The 18,255-nt window shown below is 33.6% G+C and overlaps 1 protein-coding gene across 2 annotated transcripts in view; it reads left to right on the top strand.

Moving 5' to 3' along the window:
• The first annotated feature begins 14,823 nt into the window (after positions 1-14,823).
• LOC143238610 (gamma-aminobutyric acid type B receptor subunit 2-like) overlaps positions 14,824-18,255 on the top strand; it is a 149,922-nt gene continuing 146,490 nt past the window's right edge. For both annotated transcript variants that reach the window (XR_013020667.1, XM_076478981.1), the window contains exon 1: positions 14,824-15,542. Coding sequence is in view for 1 of the 2 variants with exons in the window: in XM_076478981.1 (XP_076335096.1) it covers positions 15,363-15,542 (180 nt within the window). In the remaining variant the exon portion in view is untranslated. The remainder of the gene's footprint in view (positions 15,543-18,255) is intronic.

The raw sequence follows: 18,255 nt of genomic DNA, 5'->3' as shown, positions 1-18,255 counted from the left end.
CTTTATTAAACAGTGGTACATTCTATAATACCGTTTATTTAACTGTGTAACATAACACTGTGGACTTTATTGAATGCCCTTTAGTGGAGCAGCAGTATGTCTCCTAATTTAAGACACTAGAAACCAGGTTTCAATACTCATGTAGCTTTGTGCTTAGCTACAAACAAGCAAACTTTATTAAACAGTAGTACATTCTACAGTACTGTTTATTAAACAGTGAAACGTGCTGCAATATTCGTTGATTATCTCAAAGGATTGTCTGTATGTTACAGAAAGTGATATTTCTTCAACGAAGATATATAATCTTTCTGTGATTTCCATGGTGGGGTATCAGTTTTAGTGTTTTATGTCTGTGATTTTACCTGATAATAAGATAAGATAAAGTGTAAATCTATTCTAAGTTGAGTCAGAGGCTTCAAACTGTGCTCTGTAGCTTCCTGGAGCTCTCTAGTAATTAATACATCAAATTTATGTGAGTGAGGTTTTTATCAACGTGTTTTATAAAATCGAAGTATAGAAATGAGAGATGTGGAACTGTGTCTCCATTTGAAAGTGTTAAACATTGACCCAGAAATTCGCAAGAATATTTCAGCAAATTAGTGCCATCTTTCACATTTAAGTTGGCCGTAAGGTTTATCTTAATTTTTCATGTTTAAATCTCTCTTAATTGTTATTTTCCTAAACTTGAATCATGTTGTAAAGGTAGTGGATTACGCACATATTACACCAGTTACACGCGATAAAAAATACTTTTAACAGCAGATGGTACGCCAATACGGTAAAGAAGTTAAAGAGGTTTCGTCGATTGGCAAAGTTTGGGAAACCCTGAGTTAGGCTGTTGCCTTCGGAGAAATAATAATACACCATAACCTGAACGCAACATGAGCCTTCGGAATGGAAACAGAAACAAAAACTGATGCTCGAATTTTATTTGTGCTTTGAGGATTATAAGTTTGTAAGAAGAAGAAAAATCTTGAAATCAAAACATAAAAAGCAAGATGAATGAAGTGATATTGATTTAAAATCGGAACTATAAGTTAGGCCTAACTTAGGGATTTAGTTCACTGTCAGAGATGTGCAAATTTTCAAAATATAAAATTGTCGTGTTTTTACAAAGACAAATCAATCTTATTTAATCCAGGGACATTTTTTTACTCATATCGAAAGTCTGAACTATGATAAATGAAACTGTATGGGGTAATATAAATGTGGGGTTAAGAGAAATGGTTCAGTATGAAGCTGACGCCACGAACATCCGAGTTTGATTTCTCTTAGGCCTATTTGTAAATAAATATTTATCAGTTTTTTGTTATTGCGTTATATTGCGAAATTTCTATCAGTATACCACGAAATACGGCTGGGTTGGTTATTTTATAGGTATGTCTTATCCCATATTCAAAATTACTGGTGATTAAATAATATTCCTTTACGTTTGTTTAGATATAAAGTTGTGGAATAAGCTATTTGCTCTTTTTTTACTCGACTTTTTGCCTCCCGCTAGTACAGTGGTAAGTCTACGGATTTACAACACTAAAATCAGGCGTTCGATTCCCCTCGGTAGGCACAGTAGATAGCCCGATGTGACTTTGTTATAAAAAAACACACACACACTCGACTTTTAGTTTTGTAAGTTGACTTACTGAGGGTCATTCCTTTCAGAGTCTGAAATGTATGGTTTGAGTTCTATTCTTCGCATATTTAAAATCATGTGAGCTTTAAAATGAGTAATATTTCAAACTGTAAGGTATAAACATACTTGAATTTGGACCAAGCAAGAGCTAATCATTAGTGCATCAGATTTTGGTTCTAGTCGAAGACGTACCAACAATCTTCGCACTCTTAGCTTCGGATGTGGTATAAGAATGACAGTCAGTCTTGCTACTTAAGTTACAGCTGTCTTAGGCATCGGATACTGCCGACCAGTTGCCTTCTCTCTGTAATTCGTACTTCAAAATTAGAAGTTACAAAGCCCGAGTCTTCAGGGTCACTAACTCAACCGTTTAGATTATTGCATAATTAAAGAGTCGTTCAGTGAATGAACAAACAAATATTCTAATTATCTCCGAGCTTAAGTTAGATATTCAGAGGGTATGTAGTCACGTGATGAAAGCAGAATTAGTTTCATCGTGCGCCATTTTGGAAGTAAATCTTCCGCAACCCTAACCTTACATTTTGTAGAAAAAATTTATGAGACTATTAGGCAGTGAGACTTGGTACCTTAGCTATAAAGTGTGATAGAAACGTATTGCTAAATGGGAGTAAGACTTGGTACTTAGTTATAAAGTGTGTACTTAGGCTGTTTATAGCTTCATGTTCTTCTGGTACAAAAATGTGACTAAATGTAAAGAGGAAAATTAGTTCTGTTTTCGTTATTATTATATACTTTGGAAATATAAACGTTAGAGAGAAATGAGAGTCAAACTGAAGTAGTTTTCGAAACGGTACTAGTTATTTAGCAGATTGATACGTAGGTTTACAAACAAAAAGCTATTTATCTAATCTGGGCCGTAATTAAGGTTTTACATCAAACAACCTCCTTGTGAACTTGTTAGCTAACCAGGGACGCATAGGAACAGTTTTTTCTCTTTACCCACGCACATGAAATTAAGGATTTAACTCTATTAGTAGGTGGGAGGTGTAACACCTCTCGTGGCAGGTATGATAATTATGCGAATAATTGCCTTTCTGTCATATAAGTTACCAAGAGTTTAAGGCTTATACTAGTCTTAGGTGGGTGGAACCCTAAGTAGCTAAAAGGCCGTTAAAGCATTCAAGAAGTACTGTGTATTTTGAAGAGAAGGAGAAATTGCCTTGATTGTGTTAGAGTTCGAAGTGGCAGTAACAACATTGGCAATACAAACAAATCTTTTTGACAACGTTTAAAGAACAAGAAAGATGATTCTGTTTAAATGATGGACAATTTTCGTGTTCTCTGAGGAACCAGCAGTAAGTTTACCTACTTTCAACACTAAAATACGTGGTTCGATTGACATTACGTAGCTGGTTCTTTTACATAATGCAATATCTTATTTTTGCTTAAACGTTCAAATGATTTAAATAGCAACTTTGGACAAAAACTTTATAAACGTCTTAACATATTAATATTGGAACTCAACTAACTTGATTGCTTATAATTTAAGCCTTTTGTGACACAAACACCGTTACTCATTTTATTCTTGGCGTCAAATATAATTTGTTTTTACTACGTTTTCTATGATTTATAGCAACTGAACTTTTCAGTTCATTTTCAGATAACACCAAACACTAGCGGTGTTCATACGTGTCTGTTTCTTCAGTGTATTCCTCTTCTTTACAAAATTTAGGACAAGTAGATAATTAACGCTGATCGTCTTCGAGACGATATAATTTTAATATTTTATCATCTGCTGTTTCAAAGTTTTAAAATCACTTCAAACAACCATTCTCTCTATGTTACATTACCTGCAGTCATTCATTATTATGTGGCCCATTTTAACTTAATATATATCTTAACGGTCTCACCGGTTTTTAGCTGAAAGTTCGAACATCTAATAAGTTTTTTATTATCGTAAATGTTATAAAGAAATAGTGTGTATTTTCTGGTGTGGTAGTTTTTCCAGTGCAAAACTACACAATGAACTGACTGCAGAAATCATACCCCGGATATTTAACACCGTAAATTAGTAAACTTACCAGTGGACATCTTTAGGTGTACTGATTTTTATGACTGATAACAGCTACCTAAGAGATAACAGAGATAACACCTAGCCCCCGAAAGATTTCTTTGACCACCTGGCCTGATCGTTTGATACAATGTACAAAGGTTGAACAACATCAGTGCAGATTCAAAATGCTTTTTTTTTTTTTTTTTTAAGAAGACAATTAAAAACTAATCCCTGTAAATAGAAGGAGGCACTGAGTTATTTGGAGGTGTACGGGACTGATTTTAGAGTGTACTTTGTCTTCCTCCTTGTCGAATAAATGGTAAGCTTGGAATCTCATAATGTTAAATTTGGGACTCCAATTTGTACTAGAATTACCACTGAGTCTCTGATGAGAAAAGATGGAATCCAGTTTGCACTAGAATTACCTCTCAGCCACTGGTGAGAAAGGGTGGAATCCAGTTTGAAACATTTGTAAGAAATATATTTCTTACCGATTTGCAGCCTCACCGTTGAATTAATTTTAATTCTCTATGTTATTAGTAAATTAGTGTTTTTATTTTTAACAAAATTGTTACTTCTACTGATGTTCAATTACTATTCTCAGGTAATTGAATCCACGTTAAAAATAATCTAGTTTACTATATTAACATTATGATTGGTTATTTCCCAATTATAACAGTCCATTTCAATCAGTGAATATTCCTTCTCATCTTTTGTTTGTGGGTTTGTTGTTAAGCGCATAACTAAAGAATGAAGAACTATGTTCTGTACACCATTGATTTCTAAACCTAACTTTTAGTGTTATATCCTCAGAATATCAGAGTGGGGGCTTATTTCTATTTATCGTGTTGTTGTACATATTATATATATTTTGGCGCAGATGTGCTACAAAGATACGTTACATAATGCCATAACACTGACCCGTTGAATCAAAGACTGGGCTTCATATTTAATATTAGTATTTTCAACACAATTTATCCTGAATCACTCAGAAGATTAAATACGTAATATCAGTATTACGTATTTTCTAGTCCTCTATAAATATAGGATAGTTATGGAGAGTAGAGGACAACTAAATATAACCGTACATATAACACAGCAGCAAGCGTTAATATGGGTTGGAGGCTACTATGTTTATTTTCCGTAAGAATAATTTTTCAAATGGGTTTTCACACACGTGTGTTGATTAGTTGAAGAGTGTGTTTGTGTTTTGGAATTTCGCACAAAGCTACTCGAGGGCTATCTGTGCTAGCCGTCCCTAATTTAGCAGTGTAAGACTAGATGGAAGGTAGCTAATCATCACCACCCACCGCCAACTCTTGGGCTACTCTTTTACCAACGAATAGTGGGATTGACCGTCACATTATACGCCCCCACGGCTGGGAGGGCGAGCATGTTTAGCGCGACGCGGGCGCGAACCCGCGATCCTCGGATTACGAGTCGCACGCCTTACGCGCTTGGCCATGCCAGACCATTAGTTGAAGAATAGTTTGTTCTAGGACAAAGCTACGTAATGGGTTATTTGTGCTCTGCCCATCGTGGGTAATCGAACCTCAAATTTCAGCGTTGTGAACCCATAAACTTATGCTTGACCTAATAGGGACCAGTTGAAACATATATTCTCAGCACTGTTACCAAAATACGATAACACATCGGTGAGAGACATTCCAATTATCATTAAAAACATGTAATAGTTACAGAGGACCTTCAAATTACTGTCATCTTACTAACAGGTAAACAAAGAACGATTTATAAGCATAAGTAAAACAAAATATTGATGGTGGACCATACTAAATTTTCGGTAGAACATTGCAGAATTTCATGTCATTATCAAAGTATGATAAACGTAGTGGAAAGGGAATGTTTTTTTGTTTTTTTTAAAAAGAAGGTGTTGAAAATACTTTATAATACCATCAGTAGATGGCAGCAGTTACTTGGTAGGAAATACCACTTTACCCTGTTAATTTACAGTAATACTCCTAATACAATTAGATAGATTGATCTTTACTCTTGAACTCAAACGTCCTACATCAATGAAAAAGGAAAACTTTTGTTTATATAAAAGAAGAAAAACCACTTATAAAGACCATGTAGTAACGTTGAGTGCCGACGATAGGCGTTAGCGGCATCTGTATTGTTTTAGTTTTTCGTCTGCAATCAAAGAAAAAGATCGGTGAGTACTATTATTAGTTATGATTAATAGATGGCGTTCAAAGTGAACGCTAAACAAAAGTAATTTTCACTTTTGTTTCACAAACATAAAAATAATATTTATTTCTTTTTTAATTGTAAAGATGAAAATATGGAAAATATAGAACAATGAAGGATTTGACAAAATGAAATATTACAAACACATAACATATTATCAGATATTAAAAACAAAATAAAAAGTGAAAAGTGAACTGCAGGGTTCGATTTCTGCAGTAGCCATGTCAAAATATTCTCGAACGAGTGTTGCTCGGTAAGACGTGAGAAGAAAAGCTTTGATATAAGATAGTAAACTGGCACGTCTACCACGTGTTAACACGATTTTTGCTGCAGGACGAAAGGCGTGTGGCCGAAACGTCGCTCAAAATATTGAAAAGGTTTGTAATAGACGTGTCAATTTATTCTTTTCTCTAAACTTTGTCCATAACACGAACAGTTAATTGTGCACCATTATAAAGCAAACAAACAATATAAATCGTATTGCGTAAGTTTGAACGGTCGATTTTGCTTTATGTATTACAATGCGCATCATCTTTACGAAGTTACTTTTTACACGAGGTTTCGAAACGCAGACTTCAAATCACCCTAGATAAATAACACAAGTCCTTTTTTTTTTTTTTTTACTGTCGTGATTACTTTGCATGAATGTACACTATGCCTTAAGACAGCGTATCAAAGTGTGTGGGGAAACAAAAATTATCTCTTGGGCCACAAGCGATTAGGGTGAGAGTAAAAGGGAAAAAACCCGCAAAATTATGTGCCTTAATACATTTTCTCTTACTGAAAGTAGTAAGTAATTACCACAACACTTATTAACGTGTGTTATATTTTTGCCATTTAAATCGATTTCTCTTTCATTCTAAGAAAACAAAAGGGTGCATAATAAACCATATTTATTAAAGAGAGTTGGGTTGTGGATTGTTGTTTTGAATTAAGCACAAAGCTAGTCAAAGAGCTATTTGTGCTCTGCCCACCACGGGTATCGAAACCAGGTTTTAGCGTTGTAAGACCGCAGACATACTGCTGAGCCACTAGGGGGCAGGGTTGTGGATGACAAAAGTATGGGAAACGCTGCTCTCTGGGTGAATGTATCGGACTGGATCCCAGATTCATGTTGTTTTAATACCAAATACGCTTCGTTCTTTCAGTTGTAGATGCCAGTACAACACAATATTCCGTTAATTGTAGCCATTTTTGATAAAGTTATTGTCAGCTGATTGCTTTTCTTTTGGGTCGTTCGCACTTCAAAACGAAGGATAGAAATTTTTGAACCGTAATGGTGTTTAACATTACGGAGTTTAATATTGTAGTGTTTAACATTGTGGCGTTTAATTTTGTAGTGTTTAACATTGTGGTGTTTAATATTGTGGGTTTAATATTGTAATGCTCGATATGCTTTAATATTGTAGATATTGTCTATTATTGAAGTTTAATATTGTGGTGTTTAGATTGTTTAATATTGTGGTGTTTATTAGGGTTTGTGAAGTGTTTTAATATGGTGTTTAATATTGTGAAGTTTAATATTGTGGTGTTTAATATTGTGGTGTTTAATATTGTAGTGTTTAATAATGTAGGGTTTAATATTATAGTGTTTAACATTTTGGTGTTTAATATTGTAGAGTTTAACATTATGGTGTTTATTTTTGTGAAGTTTAACATTGTGGTGTTTAATATTGTAGTGTTTAACATTGTGGCGTTTAATTTTGTAGTATTTAACGTTGTGATGTTTAATATTGTAGTGTTTAAGATTGTGGTGTTTAATATTGTAGGGTTTAATATTGTAATGTTTGATATTGTAAAGTTTAATGTTGTAGTGGTTAACATTGTGGTGTCTATTATTGTGAAGTGAATATTGTGGTGTTTATTATTGGGATTTTGAACCCTGTATGTAGAAGATAGCGTTCAGGCGAACAAATAACATTTTTTTATTGTCAGAGATTTATGATCTTCGTAGTTTATATAAAGTTTTACTTTTTAATTCTTTGCATTTAATTTCAGATAAATTACGTAACAACGAAAATCTCACTTTCAACAACGCATGCCCAGATCGGTCGATCAATATCGTTTGAGGTCAAGCTGACTGTTTCGATATATGGTGTTGTATTCTAAGGAAACCAGTTTATGGTTTTCTTAACACACTTTATTTGTTCAGTTTTTCTATCTGTTTCTTTGCAATACAAACAAAGGAACAAGAGAAACAAAACCTTTTTTGTTGTTGAACTGAATCTGGGATGAGGGAATCGTAAGGATCAAACCTTACATATGATAGTTACGAGATGTTGAAAGTTATCAAACTAATTCAGCATCCAAATATAATGATTAGTAAGAGATTTATATATCAAAATCAAAAGGAATTTCATAAAAACCTAATAATAAATTAAACTAATAAAACGAAACAATATTTCAAACTATTATGTATAATGATTCCAGTGTCATCTTATACGTTTATTTCAAGGTTATACGATGGGGTATCTGGGTTGTGATCATCACGTGTATCGAAATCCTGCTTTTGGCGTCATAAGCTTTCAGGTTTACTCATCCAATAGATTGGCCCGGCATGGTCAGGTAGGTTAAGACGTTCGACTCGTAATCAGAGGATCGCGGGTTTGAATCCCCGTCGCCCCAAACATGCTCACTCGTTTAGCCGTGCAGACGTTATAATGTGACGGTCAGTCCCACTATTCGTTGGTAAAAGAATAGCTCAAGAGTTGGCGATGGGTGGCGATGACTAGCTGCCTTCCCTCTAGTCTTACACTGCTAAATTAGGAATGGCTAGCGTAGATAGCCCTCCTGTAGCTTTGCACGAAATTAAAAAAAACAAACAAACATCCAATTGACAGATTCTATAAAACATTAGAAATAACATATAATATTCATGTTACGAGTAAGTTTATGGACTTACAATGTTAAAATTGTTGCTCGTTTCTCCTAGTAAACACAACAGCCCCTCCAGTGTGGCTTTGCTGTACCACAAAGTATGAAAAACTGTATTTTTACCTTATCCTTTCCATGACTTACGAATTGTGTCTTGTGAAGAACTTTTAATAATCAATTTACGAAATACCTGTACAATGTATTACTGAAAATAACGACTTCTTAACTGTATCTTTAGTTTATTTGGTATTTAAAATTAATCAAATAATTTTATGAGAGCCGTTGATTAGCTAAAATCTACCGAAAGTTTAAATGTACATTGAACAAAATAGAAACATGTTACAATGCTTCTTTTGGTTACTCTTTATACTGTGTTTTCTTTTAATATATCAGAATGCACGAGAACTTTCTTTTTGTTTCTCTGTTCATAAGCGCATGGAATGGGCTATTTGTACTGTACCCATTACAAATATTGTGACCCAGGTTTAGCTTTATAAATCAACACATTTACTGCTAAAGTAGAGGAGTGTTGGAGGATGGGGGCATTACAAAATATATTTTATATGTAAGTATGAACACAGATATATTTAAGAGTAAATGAAAACAAGTAACTGTTTCTGTACTTAATTTTCAATCAATCTTACGGTGTGACGAAACGAAAGTTTGCAAGTTAAAAATAAAACCTACTCTGTCTTTAACTAGACGATTGACATCAGTCCGTCAATCATCAATTACACTTCTGTTGTAGAGAATATTTGGATGATTAATTGTTACTTTATTGTGCTAACGTAGTTCAATAGATTGATATTGTTACTGTTCTAACGTAGTTCAATAGATTGACATTGTTACTGTTCTAACGTAGTTCAATAGATTGACATTTTTACTGTTTTAACGTAGTTCAATAGATTGACATTGTTACTGTTCTAACGTAGTTCAATGGATTGACATTGTTACTGTTCTAACGTAGTTCAATAGATTGATACTGTTACTGTTCTAACGTAGTTCAATAGATTGATATTGTTACTTTACTGTTCTAACGTAGTTCATTATATTGACATTGCTACTGTTTTAACGTAGTTCAATAGATTGACATTGTTACTGTTCTAACCTAGTTCAATAAATTGACATTGCTACTGTTCTAACGTAGTTCAATAGATTGACATTTTTACTGTTTTAACGTAGTTCATTATATTGACATTGCTACTTTTTTAACTTAGTTCAATAGATTGACATTGTTACTGTTCTAACGTAGTTCAATGGATTGACATTGTTACTGTTCTAACGTAGTTCAATAGATTGACACTGTTACTGTTCTAACGTAGTTCAATAGATTGATATTGTTACTGTTCTAACGTAGTTCAATAGATTGACAATGTTACTGTTCTAACGTAGTTCAATGGATAGACATTGTTACTGTTCTAACGTAGTTCAATAGATTGATATTGTTACTTTACTGTTCTAACGTAGTTCAATAGATTGACAATGTTACTGTTCTAACGTAGTTCAATAGATTGACAATGTTACTGTTCTAACGTAGTTCAATAGATAGACAATAATCAGTGATGACGAGAAAACCCACTTGTATAGAAAAATGTAGAAGGTCGAAACGTAGTTCGATCCTCTACATAAAAGATTTTCTCAACCCAAACCAGCTGTTTTTACAGATAGAAAATGTTAGGGTTCTAACGTAGTTCAAATGGTTGACAATGCTACTGTTTTAACATAGTTCAATAGATTGACATTGCTACTTGTTTTAACGTAGTTCAATAGACTGACATTGCTACTGTTCTAACGTAGTTCAAGTTGTTGACATTTTTACTGTTCTAACGTAGTTCAAGTGGTTGACAATGTTGCCGTTCTAACGTAGTTCAATAGTTCTCAGCCTACCACTGTAAGTCTTTAGATGTTCTGCTGTGGCACTGGTAGGGTAGGGAACATTTGAGATAAACATGCCAGTTGCTAACCATAAAAGAACTGCTGTACCAACCATTTTGCTACAGTCCCGATTACTGTGGTATATTTGTAATTTAAATGTGTCTTTATGTTTATAACTGTATAGATAGTATTTAATGAAACTTTCATATTTCTGTCATTTTAAAATATCTTTTTATCGCCAAATTTAACGCTCTATAAAGAAAGAAACCTTGATAAAATCCAGTTACTGATGAAGAACGAGTTTAAATTATAAATATTAAGTTATCTTGCGGTGATATTTGTTTCTCACAGTATTGTCTTTCCAAGTTCTTATAATGAGATAAAACTTTAAGTGACAATGTTGAGAGACTACCAACAAACTAAAACTGATGGAAATCAGTCATTACTGCTAGCACTTAAACAGAAAGGGACTTTACCTGTTATAAACCTTATCACGTGCTATTGTGTTTCGAGCATTTATAGAGTAGTTATACGTAATACGATTTTCATTTGCAGAAATACAATGGGAGAAGTATTTTTGTTGTAATCATAAAAATGTGTTATCTATTTATTTGTCATTTAGGTTGTACTTTAAATTTTTTGGGTAGACTTTAATGCTGATTACATAGATATTTTAAACAATATAGAAAGAAAATAAGACATAACTTGCATTAAATTTAGATCTAAATATTTTCTTAATAGTAAGTTAATAATGGATAGAAAGAGAATGGTTTATAGCTGTGTGAGACTAGATCAACATAAATCGATGTCTTTCAGTTGACAACATCTACTTTCAAAAGTTGTCTAGACCTAGTGACACTGAAGGTTTAATAACACTAAAATCTTGGGTTACGTACCTGTATTGGACACAGTACAGATGTCCCATTGTGTAGCTTTGTACTTAACTCCAAACAATCAGTAGGTTGTTGTTGTTTTGAATTAAGTACAAAGCTACACATACCGCTTAGCCTTTGGGGGGGGGGCAAACAGTAGGACTTTTTGTACAGTTAATGCCTACATCCACGTGATGCAGTAGGCATATTTCTACACCCACTGATCACTGACTACAACGACTTAAAGTTGTAGACAGTTTGATAGACTAACTAAGAATCCTTATCAGTGAGGAATAGTTTGTACTCTTTGATCCAGCGTTGATCCTGTGAACCACAGTTCCTTGGTTGACACCTCAGGTTCAGGGTTTATTTTCACTTACAGGAATGTTTTAAGAGAATATTTGTAGTTTATGACAGAATTATTAAGGCCCTTGTTCTTAATTTTAATTTTAAACTACTGACCAGAGGGAAAGTAGCATATTATTAACATGTTATTAAAATCTTAAGACCACCAACCACGGAAAAGAATTGATTGCCATTTTTATAATGCCCTAAAGCGACTGTTTTTAGTTAATCAAAACAAGGAATAGGTTTCAATTTTGTTTTCATTGCCAAGCTACACAAGGGTTACCTGCTCTGTGCTCATCATGGTATCGAAACCCCGTTTTTTAGCGTTATAAGCTTTTAGACTTATGGCTAAACCGTCAGGGAAAGAAAACGGGTTTTCAGAGGGACAAGTTTAAAAGACAGTTCATAATTTAAGTTCGAAAAATTTTATGTTTGACTATCTGGACAAAGTGATTTTTTTTTTGCTTTCATCGAACTTCAATTAATCACTTTTGACGCCTACGTGGAAAGTAAAATGTTTTATTTTTATTTTGTTATAAATAAGAGTAGATTAGCACCGTATTGGAAACAGATGTTTTCCTAACTGCTCACAAAGTGGTGCAGGGTAACATTGACGGATTATAACGCCAAATTTGGAGTTTTCCATGCTTTCCACGTCTCCGTGGTTACAGTGCAGACTACCAATTGTAGAATCGTGCGCCTAAAAACAGAGCAGACAAATTTTTTATGACGCTATTTAAATTTTACTTATAGCAATGAAATTATTGGCTAGCTAATAATAAACAACAACATGGTGTTAATGTTTACAGTGTATGTAACACAAGATAAAGGTATATGGTTATTTTGGTGAGATAATGTTATTGTTCCATTTAACTCAATGAAATTAGTGGCTAGCTAATAATAAACAAGAACGTGGTGTTAATTTTTACAGTGTATGTAACACAAGATAAAGGTATATGGTTATTTTGGTGAGATAATGTTATTGTTCCATTTAACTCAATGAAATTAGTGGCTAGCTAATAATAAACAACAACGTAGTGTTAACGTTTCCAGTGTATATAACAGAAGATAAAGGTATATGGTTATTTTGGTGAGATAATGTTATTGTTTCATTGGACTCAATGAAACGATTGGCTTGTGCATAAAGGTTAGGAGGGCTCTAGTAGTTAGCGTGACATCTGAGACTGGAGTATCTAAAGTTCGAGCCAAGATTTGTCTTTGAGAAATTTTTGCTCTTTCATTTTGCTCTTTCAACTGCAGGAGACGCTGTGACAGATAATCCCATTATTGGGAATCGTAAAGTCCAATTTATTGATTGCTGTGACTATATATTAGTAATCGGTGACTATGTATTTGCTAGATGAAAGTAACGTTAACATATAAGATATCATTAGTATCACTAAACGATAGGCTAGAGGATTTGCTATCCATCAAGGTATTATTATAGGAAATCTTTAATAGTGATTCATTCTTGTTCTAAGTTATAGAATTACGGCTCCATTTGTGTTACCATTTTTTCAGAGTACAGTCTGGTGAAAAATATGTCAGTAATTAGATGTACGGTTAAGTAACAATAACATATAATAACTTTTACCAAAACAGTTGCTTAACATCTTCAATAAAATTATGATTGATAATAATAATTAGTATTAATTATAAATAACAGACAAATCACTAAAAGCTTCATAAATTAAATATCCTCACTACTGGCGGTGTTGTCGGCCGTAAACCTAAGAACAGCTGACTTGGTAGAGGGTTAGGATTAAATATATAAAATATATACTATGTTAATTGAAGCAATATTGCACGTTACAGAAACTCCTATAAACTTACATCTGATTTAGTGGTGAGTTCTGGCTAGTTGTCGTAAGAATAAAAGCAAAGCTTATGTGATCTCTCGTGCTACTGGACAAACTCTAATTCAATAGTGTATTTAATGTAATCTTGCTAAAGTGAGTCTGTCCAGCAGCTAGAGTTGAAAGAGAGCTTATGAAGAAAACAAACCGAAGATGACCAGTTCTAAGAAAAGGAAGGATAATTTAAGATAAGTTGGAATATAATCTGAAGAAAGTTTTAAATCTATAATATTCGATATAAATACTTGCTCTGTTAAGACTATATAACGTTAGAATAAATGGAATATGTAAGACTGGATAAGAAAGTTGTTTATATCGTATAGCGACTGTGTTAACTACGTGACATGTTATTGACCCAACAAAACTTCTGGTGGATTTGATTACAATTCGAAGTGTGAAAGTGTTTAGATCTGTGATGTAGTAAATAAACTCATAATGAAGAAAACTATTTATATTCTGTATTGACTATGTTCATTATGTGACTTACGTTGGCTCACACTGAAGTAGACAACTGATCTTATGTTAGTTGGTTTGTGGTTAACCACAAAGCAATAGAAACGACTGACTTTATGTTAGTTGGTTTGTAGTTAATGACAAAGCTACCAAACGACTGACCCTGTGTTAATTGGTTTGTGGTTAAGCACAAAGCTACGTAAACCAGTGATTTATACAGATATCCAACTAACTTTATACCACTTCAAGCACGTGATTTATACAGATACCCAACTAACTTTATATCACTTCAAGCACGTGATTTATACAGATATCCAACTAACTTTATATCACTCAATGTTATGATTTATACAGATATCTAACAAACTTTATATCACTTAATCTTATGATTTACACAGATATCTAACTAACTTTATATCACTCAATCTTATCATTTAAATAGATATCCAACTAACTTTATATCACTCAGTCTTATGATTTAAATAGATATACAACTAACTTTATATCACTCAATCTTATGATTTAAACAGATATACAACTAACTTTATATCACTCAATCTTATGATTTACACAGATATACAACTAACTTTATATCATTTCAAGCATGTGATTTATAAAGATATTCAGTCCTCATTTTTTTTCTGTGTACTGATTAAGTCATATCTTTACCCATCAAATATATGTCATGCTGTTTGATGGCAACTTGAACCTATTAACGATCGTCTAGACCGCCGCGACCTCTAGGAACTTAACTTACAAAGCCGCCTGACGAAACCCAGTTTGGTGGTGACTGTTGTTTCCTGTGGTTATGGAACAGTCAAAGAAGAGACGTTAAGGGAGGAATATGAAACTGAACGAAGTTAAATAGTGGAGCAGTACTTACGAACAGATAAGAAAAGAGTGGAATCTTACGTAAAGATAGAACCGGAGAGAACAATTCCACAGAACTGCTTGCGGGGCTGAACTCGATGTGCAGTCGTTAACATTTTGAAATTGTACACTGCTCGACAATAAGGCTTCGAATATGGACGAAAAACTGGGAAGTGAGTGGGGGTAAAATCACAAAAAGATGGCTTAAAATTGACATGGACTTCTTTTAAATCAAGCGGGCTAGAAGTGAACGTTACCAGGTTACCAGCGTCTTCAGGTACCATGTTAGTTAACGTTTTACTTGACGAGAAGAGCAACCGTTACGTTCTATGTGTTAAACTTTGGCTGACACTCCTCGTATTATGTGTTGCCAAACGAACAGAACTACAAATTGGAGGTTTTTTCCAGTTTCCGCTAACCTGACTGAAGGCGCAGTTGGAAGGGGCGTGATTCCAGCAGTTAGAATAGCCCTGAAACATGTTAACGAACGCTCTTTTATTCTCCCAGGCTACAATCTTACGATACAATGGAACGATACGCAGGTGAGGGTTTTTCAAAATTTGTTTCTTATCAAATCAGTTATTTTGTGTGATAAAAAGTTACTGCTTGAAGTCTCTGTTAGAAAGAGAATTTCTGGTGTTGAAACTCATATCGTCCCGAAGAAGGCATCTAATTACATGTCCTGAAGGTTTTATTAAACTTGGATGTATTTTAATGAATGTACTAAAATATGTCACTACATAACAAGATTTTCAATCACAAAATATAATTTTGTTTTTGTTAATTTCACGCTGGGTTATAAAAATGTTGCTACGAACTGAAGGGGCCGTGTATAGCCGGCTAGCGTTCCACTGTCGCGAAAACTCGCTTCGTACTTTGGAACTGTAGATGCGTTATATTTATGGTGAAAACGACGGTTGAATACCACCATTTGATAAGCTAAAGGTAGTCTAAGAGTTGGCGGTGGGTGGTGTTGACTAGATGCTTTCCATCTAATCTATTATTTCAGTAACAGGGAAGGTTCTGCGCAAACAATTCTTGTGTAGCTCTTTGAGAAATTCTTAAAAACAACAGACTGATGTGAAATTCTTAACGTCTGGAGTAGATAACACGATAGTGTAGTTTAAAATAGAACGAGTAGCTTCTGAAATTCGCCTATTTATGTTCACTAAATTTGGTTTTCTCTATAATAGTTGCAGTTTTTGAAGTCGTAAAACAGGGGTTAATCTAACCTTTCCAAAGTAAGAATGTGTTTGGTTATTTACATCCACTAAATTTCATTTTTGTATATTAAGTGTAATTTTTAAAGTGTTAGAAATGAAACTTGCAGATTACACAAAACAAAACAAACACATAATGCCATCAAACTTATTGTAAAGCGAATCCTTTAAACAAAATACCAGCAGATCTAAAGACTCCAATAGAAACGCTTTTGTATCACTAATGAACCCTAACGGCTGATATAAGAAAATGTACTGGTTAAAACGTCCTACAAAAATCTTTAAGCAGTTGAGCAGGATAACGTAGGTAAAAGGAAAATATAGAGCTAAATAAAGAACTAAGGAAATATACGAAGGACTAAGCAAGCTTCCATGCACTGATTCTTCAGAGAAAGTGTTCCTCTAGCTATCAGGGGAAATAATTTAGAGTACATATATATGTTAATCATTCAGACATCTTATTCAATCAGAGCAGTCTCAGAGCCCTAAAAAAACAACAACGTACATGTACGTTATAGGTTATCATTTAGAGTGCAGACCACTTTAAAAAAAAAGAAAATCTCTAATCACTCGGAGTGAGAAAAATGAAACAAGCATAAAAAATACAGTTCTAGTTCCCTTAAGCAACGATGACCAGTGGTTAACTTGAAAAAACAGATTTCATTTGGACGCTTAATAATATACGAAAAGTAACAACGACGAACCAGACGCATGCTATCAGTACGTAGTCTTACCTTCTGTTAAGACAACACATTTATTATACTAATAAGAGCAAAAATGTGTAATTACTTCTCAGTAGAAATTATAATTTTGTTTCTTTACGATTAGAGGATCGTCTTTAAAATTTTAGTGTATTTTTATAATAAATTTTTAAAATATTTATTCCGGAAAGTGGTTCAAATATCATTTTTAGATTATTATTTTTTCTTCCTTTACGTTTCCAAAGATCTTTTGTTATGAGATTCGGTTTTAAATAAGAAAAAAAAAGTGTTTGTACTTGATCAATAAGAATGCAAAGTACACATTGAGGTTTATGGTTTTCTAAGTATAAGACATACGATGCGTGCCATCCAGTGTAATAGGCGTATGTCTGCGGACTTACAACGCTAAAAATCGGGTTTCGATACAAGAACATACAAAACGCAAGACGACTTTTATGTGTATAGTATGTTTCGTACAACTCTGGACAAACAGTGCTGTCATTAGGTAACAACACTTTCTCAGAACACTAAACAGAGAGCACAGTCACCCTTAAGGGTACTTTTGTCTCCCTTGCCGAAAAACGTACGAAAAACAATAACTGTAATAAGAATGTTTGTGCAAGAATCTATCTCGTATAGCTTTGAAATCTCAGCAACACTATTCATCAAGACAACTTCCCGTTTCATATATATATATGAACAAAAAACAATGTTATCATACATCTGAACTGACAACAATGTTATCATACATCTGAACTGACAACAATGTTATCATACACCTGAACAAACAATAATGTTATCATATACTTGAACAAACAACAATGTTATCATACACCTGAACAAACAATAATGTTATCATATACTTGAACAAACAACAATGTTATCATACATCTGAAAACATAACAATGTTTTCATACATCTGAGCAGATAACAATGCTTTTATACGTCTGAACAGATAACAATGCTATCATACACCTGAGCGCATAACAATGTAATCATACCAAGAACATACAACAATGTTATCATACATCTGAACAGACTCGAATGTGATAAAACATCTGAAGAGACAACAATGTTATCATAAATCTACATAGATAACAATGCTATCATACATTTGAACAGATAAAAATGTTATCATAATCTAAACAAAACACAATGTCAACATACACCTGAACAGATAACAATGCTATCAAAATGTGAACAAAGAACAATGTTGTCATATATCTGAACAGACAACAATGTTATAATATATCTGAACACGTAACAACGTTTTCATACATCTGAAGAGACTATAATGTTATAATACATCTGAAAACATAACAAGGTCATCTTAC

Source organism: Tachypleus tridentatus, chromosome 13 (genome assembly GCF_004210375.1).
Source record: "Tachypleus tridentatus isolate NWPU-2018 chromosome 13, ASM421037v1, whole genome shotgun sequence".
Taxonomy (NCBI): domain Eukaryota; kingdom Metazoa; phylum Arthropoda; class Merostomata; order Xiphosura; family Limulidae; genus Tachypleus; species Tachypleus tridentatus.
The sequence above is the reverse complement of the archived record's forward strand: the minus strand, read 5'-3'. Positions and strand labels throughout refer to the sequence as shown.